General features: G+C 40.2%; 1 protein-coding gene across 1 annotated transcript in view; it reads right to left on the bottom strand.

Moving 5' to 3' along the window:
- The window catches only part of dlgap1b (discs, large (Drosophila) homolog-associated protein 1b), a 103,204-nt gene that overhangs the window by 40,580 nt on the left and 44,321 nt on the right, over positions 1-18,303 (bottom strand). The window contains exons 5-6 of the mRNA XM_059326792.1: positions 6,215-7,350; positions 3,269-3,483 (exon numbers count right to left, since the gene is read on the bottom strand). Coding sequence (XP_059182775.1) covers positions 3,269-3,483; positions 6,215-7,285 — 1,286 coding nt within the window. The 5' untranslated portion in view covers positions 7,286-7,350. The remainder of the gene's footprint in view (positions 1-3,268; positions 3,484-6,214; positions 7,351-18,303) is intronic.

Here is an 18,303-nt window from a genome sequence, read left to right as displayed (position 1 = left end):
AGTCATTAGTGGGCCCCAAGCTGCGCCACTTGCACTTACATAAGGTTGTGTGTGTGTGTGTGTGTGTGTGTGTGTGTGTGTGTGTGTGTGTGTGTGTGTGTGTTTGTGTGCTTGTGTTTGTGTTTGTGTAACCAGTAACAATGACTGAGCACCCACTGGTGTTTGTCTCATCTCTGCATATTACACAGTTAATCAGTCACAGCCCCGTGCTGCAACACAACACTCAATCCTTTCCCTGTTTCAAGAGAGTAGGATGGGAAATATTATATTAATATATATTATAAGATTAACACATTGAGGTCATGACTAGTAATGTCCAGTAATGAAATGAGAGTACATTTATCATTGTGATAAATTAAAGGACATTACAACTTTAGTTTAGTTTTAGCATCCATTAGAGGTGAGGGAAAAATCGATACAGCATAGTATTGCGATATTTTGCATGTCAACATTATACCCATTCATGGCCGCCAAGTATCGATATTTAGTGTTTTGGTGGCCCGCTGGCAGGCTGGCAGTATTTTCGCCGTTTTTGTTTTTTTTCTGGAGGCTGCAGCACTTTTAGGAATATACTGGATAACATATAAAACTAGAAGATCTAAGGGATCTATAGGCACCATGTGCGTCAGGATATCGTGTCAGGATGTTGCTGAAATAATGTTAGACTTATTTTATGTTTCATTCAAAGACATACAGAGCATTATAGGTTAAAGCTGAGGACTGTTTTAGAAAAATGCTGCAATTGTTGTCGTCGACACATGTTTGATATCAGTACAGTTAGACTGAATACTTGAATAGACTAAATAGACTGAGAATTTTCTCTTATTTGACAAAACGATTCTTGATTGAATTTAATTTTGTGGTCAAAAATGCAGTTAATAAGTTAAATCGCAATATATTGTATCACAATACTCACCGTATCGCAAAATGCTTAAAATCGCAATAATATTGTATCTTGACTCAAGTATCCAGATAAAATCATATCGTGGGGCCTCTACTGATTCACACCTCTAGCATCCATTTCTACTACTTTTTTTAAAACCAAAAGTGGTTTGGTCTAACAAAACTGATCTGCTAAAATGTTGAAAAAGTAAAGTAAGTCGCAGTCGAGTTTTGAGGCCACATCTGTGGTCAGGTCCCATGACATCCTTAGTTGGTGGCAGGTGCTGAACACAGCAGGCTGTGGTTATTTTGCACACTTTTTCAGGTGTGTATAAAAGCGTGCCATCTGATGTGTCTATATAAACACCATCCCCTTAATACAGCATTCCACCAGCAAGTGCATGTCAGATTCTGGATATAGGCCACCTCCTGCTGGGTCTGAAGTGTGGTAAGTGTTGTTATAAGTGACAGTAGAGACCGATTGACTGAATCACTTACATACGAAGTTGGATTAATGTTGAAAGGTAATAATGTGACACATATATCTGTCTGAGTCACTGCGCCTGTAGTCATATTAGCCTATTATTCCTACAATTACCACTACTAGTATTAGTCATATTAGTCATTTAGGCTAGAGCTAATCATCTTAAATAAGCAGAACATGTTTCTTTTGCATATTCCTTTCATTATCGTTATTAGTATTTCACAGCACAAAACACAAGTTGGCCTTTGTTTGTATCAGCTTAGGTGAGCTATCTTAAATTTGTGTTGAACCTGAGAACAGCGGGAAGTAAGAAAAGTATTAATGAATGCCCCAAAAGTTCTTAAATTGCTCTTAAGGACAATTTAGACAATTTAATTAATGCATGAGGATATGTAATCTTAATAATATGAGTAATATTAACCCAAATTGTATCACACCAAAATTTCCGGTTAATTCTGGATCAAGTTCTTTTTCTAAAAATATAATAGTCTTTTCTTCAGAAAGAGATCTTAGCTCATATGCACTTATGTGGACTGTATTGTGGACAATACTATCAACTTGATGTGCTTTAAGATGAAGTTAAAAACCTTCTTGATTGACTGAAATGGCTAAATACTTTATGAGCTCACACTGTCAGAAAATATGTGTCTGAGCAGAGATTGCCTTATGCAACAAGAGACAACTTCATGAAAATCTGTAAATTATGAAGGTCTGCCTTTTATCCTCAGATCTTTCGAAAAGAAAGAGAAAATATATTCCTTCCATATTCAAAACCCACAATGCATTTCATGAGAACATGGCATTCCCTTTTGAAGAGACTTCAGTACACGAACAGGCATCATGTATTTTCTATTACGGGTCAGTCTGTCCAGCTATGAAGATAGAAGTGTGTGTCTGGATTGTAAACACAGAACAGGTAATTAAGCCGTGGCCCCTGAGGGTCAGGGACTCGAACATAAGCCGACTCCTGCCAGGCAGTAACACTGACTGCCTTCACCCACTTCTATTTGTCGACTTATCTTTCTCCTTTCAGTCCCTTTCTCTCCTCTGTTTGCTTCACTGAAACTGCACAGTATGACCAGAGCGAACAGTTGAACATAATGTTCCAAAGCATATACTGTATACACACTCAAACATAACATTCAGGCCAGCATACAGACGGAGACATAGAGACTGCATGCTATATAACGTTTGCAAGAACATCTTGAGCGTCATGCATGACGCTTTACCTTATTGGTAAAATAAATGGATGTTCATGGGAGCATAGTGTGCAGACTCTATTTCTCTGTCTTTTTCATTCTTCTGTTAGCATCCAGTATTTATTGTCTGGATGTGTATGCTTTTGTATACTTGTAAGGCATAGAAATACTGAATCAATTAGTGAGTTAAGTGATTAGGTAGATGACAGAAAATGAATCGTCTTTGCAAATTGATTCATCGTTAGTAATTTTTCAAGCAGGAATGGCAAAAATTAACAAGATTGAGCTTCTCATATATGAGGATTTGCTGTGTTATATAACTGTATATAATTTTCTTTTTTTTTGGTCCGTTGGTCGGAGGGGAAAAAATGAAGATATCACTGTGCGCTCTGTGAAATTGTGATTTTTTTTTTCACTTTCTAGCATTTCTGTTAAAAATAAAATAAAATAAAAATTAAAATGATTTACTGATTATATTTTTTTAATTTTGTATTTAGTTGTTTAAGTTAATTTATAATCTTTTATAATTATTATTTTTATTATTTTTATGATTTATTTATGTATATGTGTGGCTGTATTTGGGGAATTTATGTGTTTATGTTGATGTCTATGTTCTGATAAAGAACTTGAAAGTTCAATAAAAATATTATAAAAATAAATAAATGAATACAGAATAAGAGTTTCAGTCCTAACAGACACTTACTTGAGTGTGGTCATCTCTGTGAGGGACGGCTGTGTGGCCTTCAGGTAGCTGGCTCGTCGCGCCTGGACCTTGGGCGAGGGTTTGGGGCTGCAGTCCGAGTCGCCGCTGTCTTCTTCTGCCATGGCCTTAATGTAGCTGCCGCTGCGCATCCGCCGGCACGGGATCTCGTCATCCTTCCCCAGCGGAGAGAAACCGCTCCAGTCGTCCTGAGGCACCTGTAGAGATGAGGTGAGATAAGGTAAAGAGGGAGCGAACACAGGCAGGTCACCCTCCAGACATGAGAGCTCATTCAGATGCACTTACATATGGATAAAAGCATGTCTACCCTGGCCTGATATGAATGCCTGTTTCCCACAGTGCACTTCATGCCTTTAAAAAAATCACTAGTAACTGTATCAATGCAGGGTTCGGCTTGATCATACCAAAAGCTTGCGAGTGCCGGAGTCCTTCTTTCGTCTGTCCTGTGTGGTATGCGGCATATCAAAAGCAGGGAATTAATTGTTTTGACAAAATGTTGGAGTGCCCTGGCCTCTGTCTGCTCTCCTGACTTTTCACACACACTAATGAAGGTACAAAATAAAAGGAGGCAAAGCCATCTCCCATCTCTAATCTAAAAGAGAGCGAGTCAAAGACAGCAGACATAGAGAGAGAGGGAAAACAAAGGGGGTTTTGTTCAGCAGAACCACTGCAGTCCCAATGTGAGTGGCTGTTAGGGCACCAGCTCTGAAGTGAAAGAAATGAGATACAGAGCGAGAATCATTCAACACACTGGTGCGTAACTAGGAAACCAAGCTGTCTTTGATGTCAGGGGCAACTGCAGACTGTGCTAACACCTTGGGAAAGACTGGGGCTGTGATGATGTCAAAATAATTTATTGTGATTGAGAAAAAGTCATTAAAAAAACTAAATTAAGTCATGCTTTTTAATCCCATTACCCTCACAGTATAGTGCAGCATATTTAAAATGTTCTGTGAATGTTGCACAAGTGCATGAAAAAGTTTGTTATTTATTTAAGTGTGCATGTGAGTACATGAATGTGTGAACATCAAATATGGATTACAGGATTTCAACCCAGTAGGTGAAGGAAATAGCATGTCTTGTTTTAAGGATTCAAAAAGCGTCTGCAGACTAACTTGTCAGGCTGCTCTCCTTGAAAGGCCGTTTTTCCCAACCGCCTCCCTTTCAAGAAAAAGAAGCAATCGCTCTTTTAGGCTGGGAGAAATGTTGCCGTACTGCAGCGACAACATCCTTCCTTGATCTACTCGCTCCATTTTCCAGGCTGTTAAAATGCAAGGCCACACAGAACTTTCTCTCTGTCTTTTATGCTCTCTCACTCTGCCTTTTACTTTCCCCATTCACGCCCTCCTCTGTTGCCCTTACTTACTCTCTGTTGGTCCTTTTCCTACACACACACACACACACACACACACACACACACACACACACACACCACACACACACCACACACACACACACACACACCCTATCCTCTATTGAAAGTTCGCCCCCATGTGAGGAAATGCATGCAATCTAAAACACTTATATTTTCCAAAACAGAAAAAAAGCAGGATTGGGTGGGTTGAGGTGTCTGCATGTGTGTTTCTGACCACTTCTATTTCTTTGTGTGCTCACCTCGAGCTCTCTCGGATCTTATAGTAGCACTGTATGCACGCTGAGTGAATAAGATGTACTAAACAAACACAGCACTGTTATGACCACCACCAGTTCAGTCTGAGATATCGGACTGCACAAGAGTTGTAATCAGCTTTCTCTGTTCATCCAGGCTTCCTTCTTCAGGCTCTGTGTGCAATCCAAGGGGGACATTTGGTGCCTCATTTGACTCAACTACTGGTTAAACCGTTTGCGATACACCTACTTCTCTGACGATTGATAAAATATATGACAGCAAAACCAACTCTGTTGCAAATAAAGCAAATCAAGATTTCAGAAAATAAGTAATTGTGTTTATGTGTTAGTTAGAGTAGATTTGTGTTCTACTCAAAAACTGCATTTAGATCTGACATTTTCCCATACTGAAAGAGATGTGTCAATGATTTTAGGTTGTGGCCAAATCAAAGTAAAACGAGTTGTTTGGACTTCATAATAACTGGGATAAACAGCAATAGACATTTTTTTATTATCAGTGTTCTATTAGCATAAAAACATAATCATTAAAAGTAACGTTTTGGCTTAAAAGGAATTATACTGCATTTCATATGCAAGTAAAGTTGTACTGATTAATGAAATAGCAAGTTTATGCAACCTGTGATTTTATAGGAGGCTTATTTCAGAGCCACGGTGGGTAAATGTTCAGAAAACACCACAAGCATATTCTGTAGTTCAGTGAGAACAAATGAGATTAAATACTATGCCTGCAGTTTGATGGCATTAATGTTAATTAAAGTTACGGTTGCATATATAATGTATTTCTTCCCCCTGAGAATCTGTATTGCTCTTTGATTGACTAATGGGTACAGAGTGATGCTGTTTTCCTCACTAACCCATTAATCTCGCCTCATGGTACAACCCTCAGCCGTCTTGTGCTTTTATAGTGTTAAATATAAATGCAGGTTCATGGTGAAGGCTAAGTACACTATCTGATGCGATGGGACTTTTGGCTCACTGTGCAGTACAGAAGTCAGGGCATAAACATCCACATGCTCACATGAATATTTCCATGCACATAAAAACAACAGAGGAGAGGATGACGTGATGATTTTGCTAAATGTTTTTATGATGATACCAGGGATAAAGCCAACATGAGATCAATGCATCTTTGAGACACAGGGAATGAAAGGATGTAGTCACTCTTCCTCTGTCAACCCCTCTGAAGCACACAAACAAACAAACAAACACTGACGCATGCAGAAACACGGAAGCATGGAGGGGCAGCTGGCACCGCATGAATCATGACATGCGAGAGGTGGGCCGTTGTAACAGTCCTACCTGTAGGAAGTGGCAGGTGCGTCCCTGCTCGGCTTTCACTAGAGCTTTATCTAGGTTGACTGAGGCCTTCTGGTAGACCTCTCTTGCTCTGCTCACCGTCAGAGTAGATGACCACGAGCTCTTCTTCAGCTGCACTTGGCCGTCCAGGGCGCTCACCAGTGGCATAGCGCTGCTGTTGCCCCCGGAGCACGTCGAGCACTTAACGTCGTTGTTGCTGCGTGACGTCTTGAGGGAGTGGGCGCTGATGGTGTTGTAGGACTCCATGAAGTACTGCGACTGGGATTTGTCCGGGTGGCGTCCCATGGTCATGACCCCTGAAGGCAGGCCTCCGCTGCTGCCCCCGTGGTGATGGTGGTAGAGGCACATCTCCCGGTCGAGCGTGTCATCTGAGCTCCAGTAGCCTGAGATGGCAGTGCGCATCTTGGGCTCTGACTTGGAGCGGTCTTTACTCTTACTGCGTTTACTGTGCTTCAGGGTGCCAGAAGTAGAGGGAGGATCATCGGGACTGGATTTGCTGCCATTCATCCTCCCACTCCCTCCTCCACCAGACCCCGAGGGCCCCTCCAGGGAATGGGACTTGGTGAAGAGCTTCTGCACAGAGTGAACAAGGTGGCGGATTCGACCGGGGCTGTCACTCCGTTGGTGTTCCACTGCAGTGCGCTTGTACTGCAGTGTGTGGTAGCCTTCACGCTGCACCGGTGCCTGGCGGTCAAACTGCTCTAGCAGATTAGAAGGGATGCGGTTGTTGTTTCCACCACCTCCTCCACTTCCCTTATTACTCCCTGTTGGCCCAGTATAAGGCACCATAGCGCCACACTCCTCCTTCAGCTCATGGTGAGAGCTGTAATGTCTGCGAGGGAAAGTGCAGCTGGCCAGGTCTGGATAGGCACTGCACTCCGACTGGAAGGAGTTGCGCTGGGTGTAGCAGGGGTGGTCGGCAGAATGAGCCTCCCCAGGGTTGAGGAAGTAGGACCGACGGTCCGAGCGCCCCAGGGTCATGGAGTCATAAGAGGGGTCGCAGGTCACCGCGTGGTGGTGACTTCGGCTGCTGGTCAGGCCTTTCATGGTCATCGTGGCCGGGTTGTTGTGCACATCCAACTGCTGCCCCGGGAAGTCTGCACAGGCCCCAAAACTATCTCTACAAAGAAACACATAGCCATGAGGAAGAACAGACAAACAAACAAGAAGAGAGAGGGAGAGAAAGGAGAATTATAATTATCTCATATTTGCATAAACTCAAAGCACACTGTCTTCATCTGCTTTAATTTGACAAAGATGCTTTCTGGCACTGCTTCACAGATGAGAAAACTTGACGATGTTGATGAGATTTGGACCTATTCTTTTATTTTTGTCCTTCAAAAATTCAAAAGGAGAGTCTCTAAATATAGCAGCGACTTGGCATGTGGTCCCTGACATCCAAATCTGTCCTCCAGCTTCCTCTTCCATTCCTCTGTTCTCATCTTTTAGATTTCAGCGAAATAGTGACAGGGGATCGAGGAAACAGAGAGACACGAAGCAGGAAGAGGTATCAAGAAGAGTTCAAATCTATTTCCAGCTCAAGTATGCGCTATATTTGTTCAAGGGTACTGTTAGAAATGAAGAATCATTTTAACTCAGCAAAAAAATAATGAGAAATTGGTGATGGGAATGCAGAGACAGAGGCATCCTCTGCAGAGAGTGCAGAGATGATGTAGCACATTGGGCAGTACTCAAAAAGTGCATTTATTTTTGCTTCATAGTACACCTGTTCAGTGTGCAGAAATGCACATCCCCCTACCCACAAACACAACAAATGATCACAGCCTTATTCCACACTTTTGCTCTATACCTCTAGTTCTCCTCTAAGGGCAAACTAATTGGCCAGTAAAACCCAGCTGACAGCTTCTGGGCCGGTCGAGGCAAGCGGCAATAAACGACCTTTCCCTTACATGGTGACATGAAAACAATGGCATCCATCAGGGCCCTTAAACTGCCTTCCTTACCCATCTGGGGCTGTGGCTGGCTAGCGGCTGAACCCACACTGTTTCCAATGGACTGAAGGTGAAGCTAACGAGACAATAATAAGAGCCCACGCACCCTGGTGTAGCACTGTGACAGCAGTGTGGCCGAACCTGTGCGGGGAATTCATTACTGCGATTTATAATGCACTACCAAAGGCCACTGTGGTAAATAAAAAAATGGAGGAGGAGGAGGGGGAGGGGAGGTGGAAGAGGAAACAGAGGGAGGAAACCTAACAAGAGAAAATGAGGGAGACAGAGCAGCGGAATGAAATATCATGTCAGTTCTTTACATAACCAGAGGACACAGTGTAGGGCACATGCACAATGTATTTATGAATATAGAGTGAGTCAGATTTAGTATTTTCTTTGACGTGGCTATAAACTGGGTGCTGGATTAATTGAAAAATTGGCAAAATTATTCATGCAATTTCCTTGTCTGTACTAAACCAGGGGATCAAATCACTCTGCGAGAGAATTAAGCCAATATATTACACTTGTATTGTTAGAGTGAAAATGGAAAAAAAATATAGCGTGGTCAATCCCCAACCCCATCTGCAATATACTCACAAGAGTGAACTCACACAAAGCACACACCACATACCACACAGACACGCACAGTGTCCGCTTCTTGCAGGGCACTTAAAAAGTGGGCTGCGTCCAACTAAAGGTATTCATTGCAGTTGACAGAGATCCCTTCTGTTGGCCGCTGAAGCACAGAATGTGACCTAAATAAAAGGCCCTCGCGGTGATCCACAGCAGCGTGTTTGTGGCACAGCTGTCTGCAGCACTGCACTAAAGCTGAAAAGCTGAAGTTGGGTCATGCTGGCTTTCTGCCTGCTAGCCACACATGCACACACACACACATACACACATTGACATACAAATACATAGTGTATCTGACAGGCTGCATATCCATGCTGAATTCTGATGCTGCAAGCTTGTAAAGTGCAGTTTATCAACAAGAGAAAGAGGATCTGCTGGTTCTGCCGTGTCTGTCAGGTACGGCCTACAGTGACATGAGGAAAGCTCATACACAGCTGTGGTTATGTATTATGCTCCATGTCCATCGTAGCTGACTGACCCAGTTGTGTCTCTACCTGTCTGGTCAAACCAGCCTCAATATAGCACACCAACAACTGGACAGGCTGTATTACAACCCTGGTATAATAATAGAATACCTCTGTCAATATAGGGGTTGTAACTGGTGTTTCTATGCATGTGGTTGTTGAGATGTGGCTAAGGAAATGGTAGAAAATACACCCCGTTGCCCAGCCTCTCGGGATACCTAGTGTCGGAGTTGCATGTACCCCATGCACACCGTTTGACCATTTTAAACTTAAATTTTCAAGAAAAAACATATAAAAATGACTGAAAACTGACTAACTCCAATGCATTTCAATGGACATGGAAGCAGAGAATGTCCATTTATTGGGTTAGCTATGAGCACTGTGATTGGCTCATCGCGTTTGGGAGCGTGGCTTAGCCATAGGTCAATGTTGGTTAAGCCACACCCCTCTTAGTCACTGTTGTAACGCTTGTCAACTGTTCCATTCTTACAAATACCGTAATGCAATCGGCAATGATAACAGTTGCAGATTTAACACACACCATTTGTTCGGGTCTGGGATTCAAGACAAAAGCAGGCTTCTCATTTTGATACACTTTTTTTTTTTTAAAGATATTTTTTTGGCCATTTTTGGGCTTTATTGATAGGACAGGAGTGAAGGGGGAGACAGAGGGGAAGACATGCGGAAAAGGGCTCCGAGTCGGATTCGAACCCAGGCCGCCCACTTACGAGGACAATGCCCCTATGATAGGCGCTCTACCAGGTGTGCCACAGGGAACGCCCCATTTGATACACTTTTTAAGAGACTGGTCTCCCCCCAAAAACGTCAATAAAAGGCTTTTTTGCATGCAGTGTTGCAGAGTTTAAGTGGCAGATATCACACTCGGGGGTGGATGGGTCAAACAAACGAGGGACTTTTTTTTTTAACTTCCCTTTTTTTTGTAACTTCCGTGGCTCACTTCACCTTCCTAACTACTTCATTCCCTGCCCTTTTATTAACTGTTTAAATTGGCCTTAATAACGCCTTACCAGGAAGTTTTTGGCCCAATACCTAAGTTAGTGGTTTTGCAGCATAAATTCACCGACCCTTACCCTTTTTTGTGAACCCTCCGTGTATGTATAATGACGTATGTGCTATTTTTAAAACGCTCAGCAATACAGTGGCCCATGAAACACTAAATTTGACATATGCTCATATGTGTTGTATAGGTTGGAGATCTTAGAGTGCAAAACTTTTACGTACAAATTAACATTAGTTACATTCAAGCCCATGTCAACTCATTTCACACAATACTGGTTAAACTTTTCGGGGCCTGGGAAAGCTCTCTGTATTTATCAGTATACCGGAGTTGTAGATTCTGATGTATGTGTCGACATTCTCATGCTTGTGATCCAGAAGGATTCAGGTATAACTCATTTTTATTCACGGAAAGAATGCATTAACTCCTCAATAACATTGCTAACAAGCTTTCGTCAATCATGTAGACTTCTTCACAGGGCAGCTGGCTCTCTGATTTGTTACACAGTATGTCAGTTCAACTGTATTACCCAATACTTGGACAGTCAGGAAGGATGGAGAGATCATAGCCATGGAGCAGCAGCAAGGACGTCAACAGTGTCAATTGTCACCATAAAGATTTGCCTCGAGCCACACCATCAGTACAACGATTTCATGATCTTATGATGCTTTAAAAAAACAGTTTCCACAACACAAAACCAGCAAAGCAAACAAATAAAAAACATCAAAAAGACTACTCCTTTTACTTTGTGTGATCAGGCGCCGAAAACCACTGAGACTTCATTACATTTAAAGTGATTGTGTGCTGAACAGCAAGGTGTGCAAACAAAACGCAGGAGTAGATAAAACAAGTCAGGCTATGAATGTTAATGCCTATTAACACCTGCACTGCATCAGCACAGCAGGCTAAATTATATTTAGATGCCATGCTTCTTTGGACTCAGATGAGATAAATGGAAAATAGATTTTCCTTCTCTATCATCTCACACAGTAACCGCAGCCTCACAGTGGTCAAATCTACTCTTAATTTTCCTTACTTCACCCTGGGCTTTGAGACTTACAAAAGCAAATAAACAAAGGTGGTATAAAAATGCAAAGTAACATTGACTTGCTGCATACCATCTTTGTAGGAAGTGGTGAAATCAATATGCCCTTGTGTTAGAAGAGTGCTGCAGGTTCTCTTGCTGGCAAAATAAAAGGCTGCTGTACGGATTGCAGTTAGTCTATATTCCTCAATCGACATCAAACACTGGTTGCAAGACAGAGCTCAAGGCTTACAGAGCTTCTTTGAGGCCTCCAGAGGCCAGGGGCTACAAAAGGTCTCTTCTCAAACTTGGCAATGATTTCTCCAAAAGGTTGAAAACATTACGAGTCTGCTCTCCACGGGACATCAAATCACCTCAGTGGACGTGGCTCATCTTATACGTGTGCGTGTCTTTATGTTTGTGTGGAAGAAGGTGAAGAGGAAAGAGTGCAGCACTTTACCTCCATTTTTCAGGTCAAGTGAAGTTTTGCCTTTGATCCTGTAAACGTTTGCAGTCGGAGGCTGCTGCATGATATTACTGCAGAGACTGGACGTAAGGGTGAAGCTATCATACACACAAAATGTTTCTCTGTGTGAGACAGAAAGAGGATAGCAGTATACCCTTCTCTTTCGATAAGGGATGTACTCCTGCATGCTCAATTATCAATCAGAATTAAATATTTTACAGCAAAAATACAAAAATGCAATTCTGTGACCCGTACAAACAAGCTGGATGGAACATATTAGACTGTACACTGTGTACTTCTCATATTTTAGTTATGTGCATGCAAAAAAAAGCTTTCAGGAGTCTCTGTGGCTTTTTCCTCGTTCAATATTTGTGCACACCTGATCTGGATGTCCATTCACTCCAGGTGGTATCTAGTCATGCAGACAGCTTTTTTTATTTCTTAGGTTTTATAGGGACAATGTGTAAGATATGGCCGCTCCCTAAAAAATACATTGAACAAGAATTGTCTAATTGATAAAACTGTTCAAGATTGTGTACGATTAGATATGCAGTAAACCTTGTAAACATTTTTAGTGATTTTCCCAGGCTTAAATTAACGCCAACACCGAAACTGAGATTCTGTGTTTAGAACTGAAGTAGGCAGAAAACCGGAAAAGGCAAAAAAAGGCCTTATTTTAAAGCAGAGTGAGAACTAAGACCTAAAACTAAGGATGCTTTTCAACATGCTTAGTGTTTCCTCGCATCTTACCTCCTTCCATGGCAACATAGGTTACTTATGACGTGCTGCAACGTTGTATCAGCTGTCAAATCAACTGGAATGTCCACAGAACCTCTTATTTCAAGATATTACTGTATCTTTAATACATCTTTTAAATCTCCTATAACATCAGATCAAAAAAAGAGCTGATATCTAGCCATTTTCCATGGTTTTCTTTTTAATAACAAAAATCATTATCAAGAAAACCATGGAAAATGGCCAGATATCAGCTCTTAAATGAAACTCTTATGAACTATTTTGTTGCACCTTTAGTTGTACCAGGCAGTAAAATGAACAAAAAAATTGAAGAAAACAATGGTGGTCTAATAATTTTTCCATGACTGTATAAGAGGCCTTCATTTATATGTAAATTGTTTAACATAGCCGACTATAAGTATTATTATTATTACAGTTGTTCATTTTGGTTACACTCCTTTTGCATCTTGTAATTTATGTACCAATAAGGACTAGCAAGGGTATTTATTTACTTGCATTATTATTATCTGCACAATAGTACACGACGTAGCTGAAAAAACAAACTGCTGCTTTGTGTGATGCCATGACACACAAGACACACACTAAAGTGTTACATTTATCACACACAAGATGATGGTGCATTATAATGCATCTCCCCATTTAACTTTGCTACATTATTATATTATCTGTAGATTTCTATACACAACACTACAAATTAAGTGCGATAGGGAATAAACGGTGTGAATAAAGAATGACTTTTCTTTAAGATAAGCGTTTGGCAATTATGTAGTTAATCATGCCACCGCTATGCTTCAAACTGGTCGCCACATGTGGGGGTGCAGAATTTATATGTCACGCCACTTGATAAAAGACATCCACGGAGGATAGAGCGGTGTTTTCTCACTCTAAGCTGCTTCAGATACCTCCTCTTTCCTTGAGGAATGATTTCTGGGACACACAAAAAGGACCCTAAATGTCCACTTTAATGGGGTCATGGCAGAGAGCGATGGATATCTCAGAATCATGTCAAATAAAACCCAAACTATCTGTATGACGAGATGCCACCAACATGTTTATTACTTTTTGTAATTTGGGTGAATTGACCCTTTAAATATAAAGAGCAAAAGGATAATTGAGCTGTGCATTCTAGAATAAACAAGATAATTAGCGTTATGCTTTTCTGAGCGGAAGAAGTCAGTATAGCAGAAAATCCAAATCTTCCCTGTAAAATACAGAGTGACATAAAGAAGCAGTAAATGCTCTGCTTTGTTACAGACAGACCTAAATACTCATACGAGCTATATTCGGTTATTCCGGAGGCACTTTCACGGACACACTTGCAGCAACTTCGACAAAACTCACTCGTATTTATAAATATTTAATAACATGAATATTTGATGCGTTAATATCTCAAAATGAAACACACACACACACACACACACACACACACACACATAGAGGAGAACTGCAGCTAGCAGAGGAGCAGAAACAGAGACAGAGAGGATGTTCTCATTGTGAATGTGCGAATAGCGCCTTTAAAAAGAGAAATCCTCCAGAGAATGTTGTCGTTTTTAAAGACTGCTGGGGGGCCAGAGAAGCCGTTGGGAAACTGGTAATTTTTTTGTGTTTCCGGATTATGTAGAAGTGGCTTTTAGGGATGTCAGGAGAGGCAGAGAACCACTAACTTTAATGTCTTACTGTTAAAATGACTCTTAAATGATAGATGACGGTCTCCTGTCTGGCTGCAGCAAAGCAACATTTTGAAGAAGTGCAAATTACTGCTTTTAGTTTATATGATGTGCTTCATAAAATATATGAATGTCTACAAAAGCAATCGCGGACATGGTAACAGTCCAATAAAATGGAAAATTGAAAGAAATAAAAAAGCTTCCAGAATTCCATTTATTTCATAGAGGGGCACATTCACTCTCCAACACTGACATGTCTATACAAAGGTTTCAAAACTGACACCAAGGAAGATAAGAAGCCAGGCAGTATATCTTTACTGTATCACTGAATGACAGCTCACACAACATGTTTCCATTTTCATTTGTATGCAGGCCTTATTCAAAACACCCAGGAATGAAATAACTGCTTTGCATCTTATCAAAACATGCTAAATAACCTGACAAGCAAATACATATTTACAGCGCATCTTTAAAGCATTTCTATTTTAACCAAACAGATCATTAGACCTTTCCGTAGATGCGGTTTCACCCGACGCCTAATAGGCACGTTTCTGCTCACTGTATCGGCTGCATTATGAAAACACATGCCTTCATGGATGGATTGATGTTCCCGGTTTCCACAAGACAGCTCCTTTGTCACAGCCAAACTAATTAGGCTGACTGTCAGGGCTCTCGCTGACAAATGGAGTGACTGTGCTGAGTTATAGCTCAGTACCCGCCAAGCACATTCTGGAGACAAATTCTTCAAGTGATGAGGTCTATTTGATCAAGGTAAACAAATTAACAGAGGCATTAAGTCTAGAGAAAGGCTGGTGTTGTTTGTCTTAGGCAGAGCTGTCACTGAGGCTCACGCCACTTGTTTGCAGAACTTCAACAACACAGAAAAGTGAGGTGAAAATGCAGCGATGGAGGCAGACGAGGGATTTGGAAGTAATTCTACAGCTGTGTAAGGAGGTTTGAAAGAGCATTTCTATGTACATTTCAAAATTACAACTATTTGATGTGTCGTATCTGATATGCTTATTTATTTTGTTTCATTTTTATTTCCACAAAACACCAAAAACATTACATTCATTGGAAATAACTCAATCATAAGTACGTCTTGATGGATTCATGCAGACAGCATGAAGCTCGGAATAATAAAGTTCAGACTAGAAGATTGCTGTGCTGAAAAGCCTATTTTTTCATAAAAATGAATGTAGTCATTCAGGAATCCCTTGATCTTTAAAGGAAAAAGATTGAACTGAGTGGATGTGACACTTTGACTTATATGAAAAGGCCGTGACTCCACTGAGATTGCTATTGTATGGCTTAAGGTTGAATCCATCATGGGCATACAGTGGGAGTTAAGGATAAAGAAAGAGGGCTCCCATCTGTTCATCTACAGTTAAATGTGATCAAATTCTTTATATAAGGCCGTCATGTGCTCCCTCAGAGGAATTGGTTAAATTCTGGGCAAAGGGATTTCATTTCAAAACTCCGTCAAAGCAAAGCAATAAGTCACTATAATTTGATACTAGGTGTTCCTCATATCTGCTGGGGTGTCCTTTTTTATTTAAAATTCAATATAGTATTCCGATGTGAGGAAATTAATATTCAATCGATAATGATCTATTTAAATTTACAATTCACAGAATGGAAGTGCAACAGGACGTGCCTTAAACTCAGGTAGTGGGCCATACCACTAAACTAGACTGTTGCTAGCTGTGTTTCCATTAAAGTTGAAGAAAATGCAAATTAGGGACATTTCCATCAACTGGTTTAGAGCGAAGAAACAAAGCTGCATGGACGTACTTTGGTCAGAAGATGGCAGTGTAATGTATTGCTGTAGGCTAATCCGTCAGGAAACTGTGGAAGAAGTAGAGATTGTGTGAGAGAGAACAAAAACAAAGAAGAGGTTGCTAATCAGACAACTGGCCATGCACGAGAGAAAATGGAGAGAAGTCTTCAGGAATTGGATCCAATTGTTCTTTCATGTCAGCTCGTCTTGACCGTCAGAGTGGAAACAGCTGATCAGTTATGTGTGTTAAATGTTTGCTACGTCAGAACTGTTTCGGAAAAAGCATTTCCATCTCCTATTTAGTGCATTAACTATTTTTTCCAAAAAGACAAAAAACATGTAAAGCGAGCGTAAAAACATTTATGTGCATTTTTAATGTATTATTGAATTTTGGTGTTTCCATTAAGATTTTCTCATGAGAATTTTCAAAATGTGCATAGAAATTTGTTGATGGAAACACAAATTTTGTCGCAACGCAAAACCTAACAAGTGAATTGTGCTGAACAGATAATCATGACACAAAACTATCTGTAAAGTGTGGAAGTATTTTAAACCTAACAGTATAAAGTTAAGCCTATAAACATGTTTTAAGACAGGCTCTGTGGGTTACTTTTGAATTGAGTGAAACAACTTAAGTCAGTTCAACTTTGTTCAATCTTTTTATTTTTTAAAGTGACATGTATTAGCTGTGGTATTCCTTGTAGCAAACTACAGATTAACTTTTAAGGCTATATTTTTTACAAAGTTAATTTTCCTGTTTTCAATTATAGATAAAACAACCTGGATAAAAAGCAACAAGGAGCTACTGATTATGGATGTTAGTTTATTGCCCAGGAGCCAAAGCAATCCAAGTGTTTAGAGGATAATAACGGGCGACTATGTGAGTTCATTATGAGCTCCTGCAGATGAAACCTTCATATTACACTGTGACAAGGTCTTTTCTCTCTCCTCTCTTTTAGTCAAGTTCAAAAAGGACCTAAAATATGTTAAATAGAAATATTTATTACACACATTCCCTGGAGATTTTCCTGTTAATGTAAGGAAAAGCAAGCAAATTAATTTCTGTGACAAGCCAAACGTGTAATTGCTTTAAAATGGAAGGATGCACCAACACCTAAAATAGATTATGTGAATGTCTTGTAGTTTGGCATTAAATGTGAGGATTTTTATAAGATGTGGACCCCTTTGTTATATTTTATGACATTTTATTTTATTTGTTATAGATTTTTTAAAATGTAATATTATATTTATTAAGTTTCTCTTAATATCTAAAATGAACAGAAAGCCAATAAACATTTTGCACAAAAAAAAGAGGAAAAGATCAAGTTCAATAAAGCTATCCATAAAAAGCAGGCGAGGAAATTGGACAAGGGAGGACAGCATCACCATGGAAACAAATGGATTTTCTGGTGGAAAACAATGTGTTTTCACCTCAGCTAATGAGAACTCATATGTACCAAGCGCTCTGGGATCATATGTGTGGACAGCAACAGAAGTCGCCATTTCTTATGCTTTATATCTTCATGGACCCTCAGGGCAAGCAAGGAAATATGAAAAATGACCAAAACCCAGCCTTATCATCTATTTTTTAGAGGGTAGAAATTTTGATTGGGGATACTAAAAATAGAGCGTAAATGGCCTTATCTCTCATAAATGCATTTAAAGGAGCACTACACATTCACCTGTATGTCATATTCACTGCTCAGTGTGTAGATAAGCAGAGTTAGATTTCTCCCCCATTAATTGCACTAAAAAAAGCTACAATAAATAAAAATAAAGCCTATATACAGTCTGAACTAAAGAGTTCAGGGAAAATCTGAATAAACGAGTGGAGAAACGTGATAAATGACGTGGTCTGGTGGCTCAGAATTAACGTGAAAAAAGTATCCTGATGAAAGTCTTATCAAGGATAACAATGCTCCAATCTACAGGGCACAAGGGGTCACTGAACAGATTGATGCATACGAAAATTATGTAAATCACATGCTATCTCACTTTTGCCTTCAGATGTGGTCGGATAGCAAATCAGCAAACTAGTTCTGTTCCAAATATACCCGGGTCATAACACCACAATCAACAAGACAACAGATAAGGGAATATCTCTTAGAAGAATGTTTTTCAGTAAAGAAGAATAGAGTCCAAACAGTATAATGCTCCCATAAAATTATTAATTAAAGGAATGTAACTAAAGTTGGGGAGACAGTTGATCCCCCGATACAAGTGTGATAATTTTGAGAGGAAAAATTATCAATGCGTCCACAGAAATGCTGTTTAAAATCCGACATGTGACAGTATTTTGACTTCCTTATTA

The sequence above is a fragment of the Centropristis striata genome, chromosome 23 (genome assembly GCF_030273125.1).
Source record: "Centropristis striata isolate RG_2023a ecotype Rhode Island chromosome 23, C.striata_1.0, whole genome shotgun sequence".
Classification (NCBI taxonomy): Eukaryota; Metazoa; Chordata; class Actinopteri; order Perciformes; family Serranidae; genus Centropristis; species Centropristis striata.
Note: the sequence above shows the minus strand (reverse complement) of the source record. Positions and strands in the feature narration are given on the sequence as shown.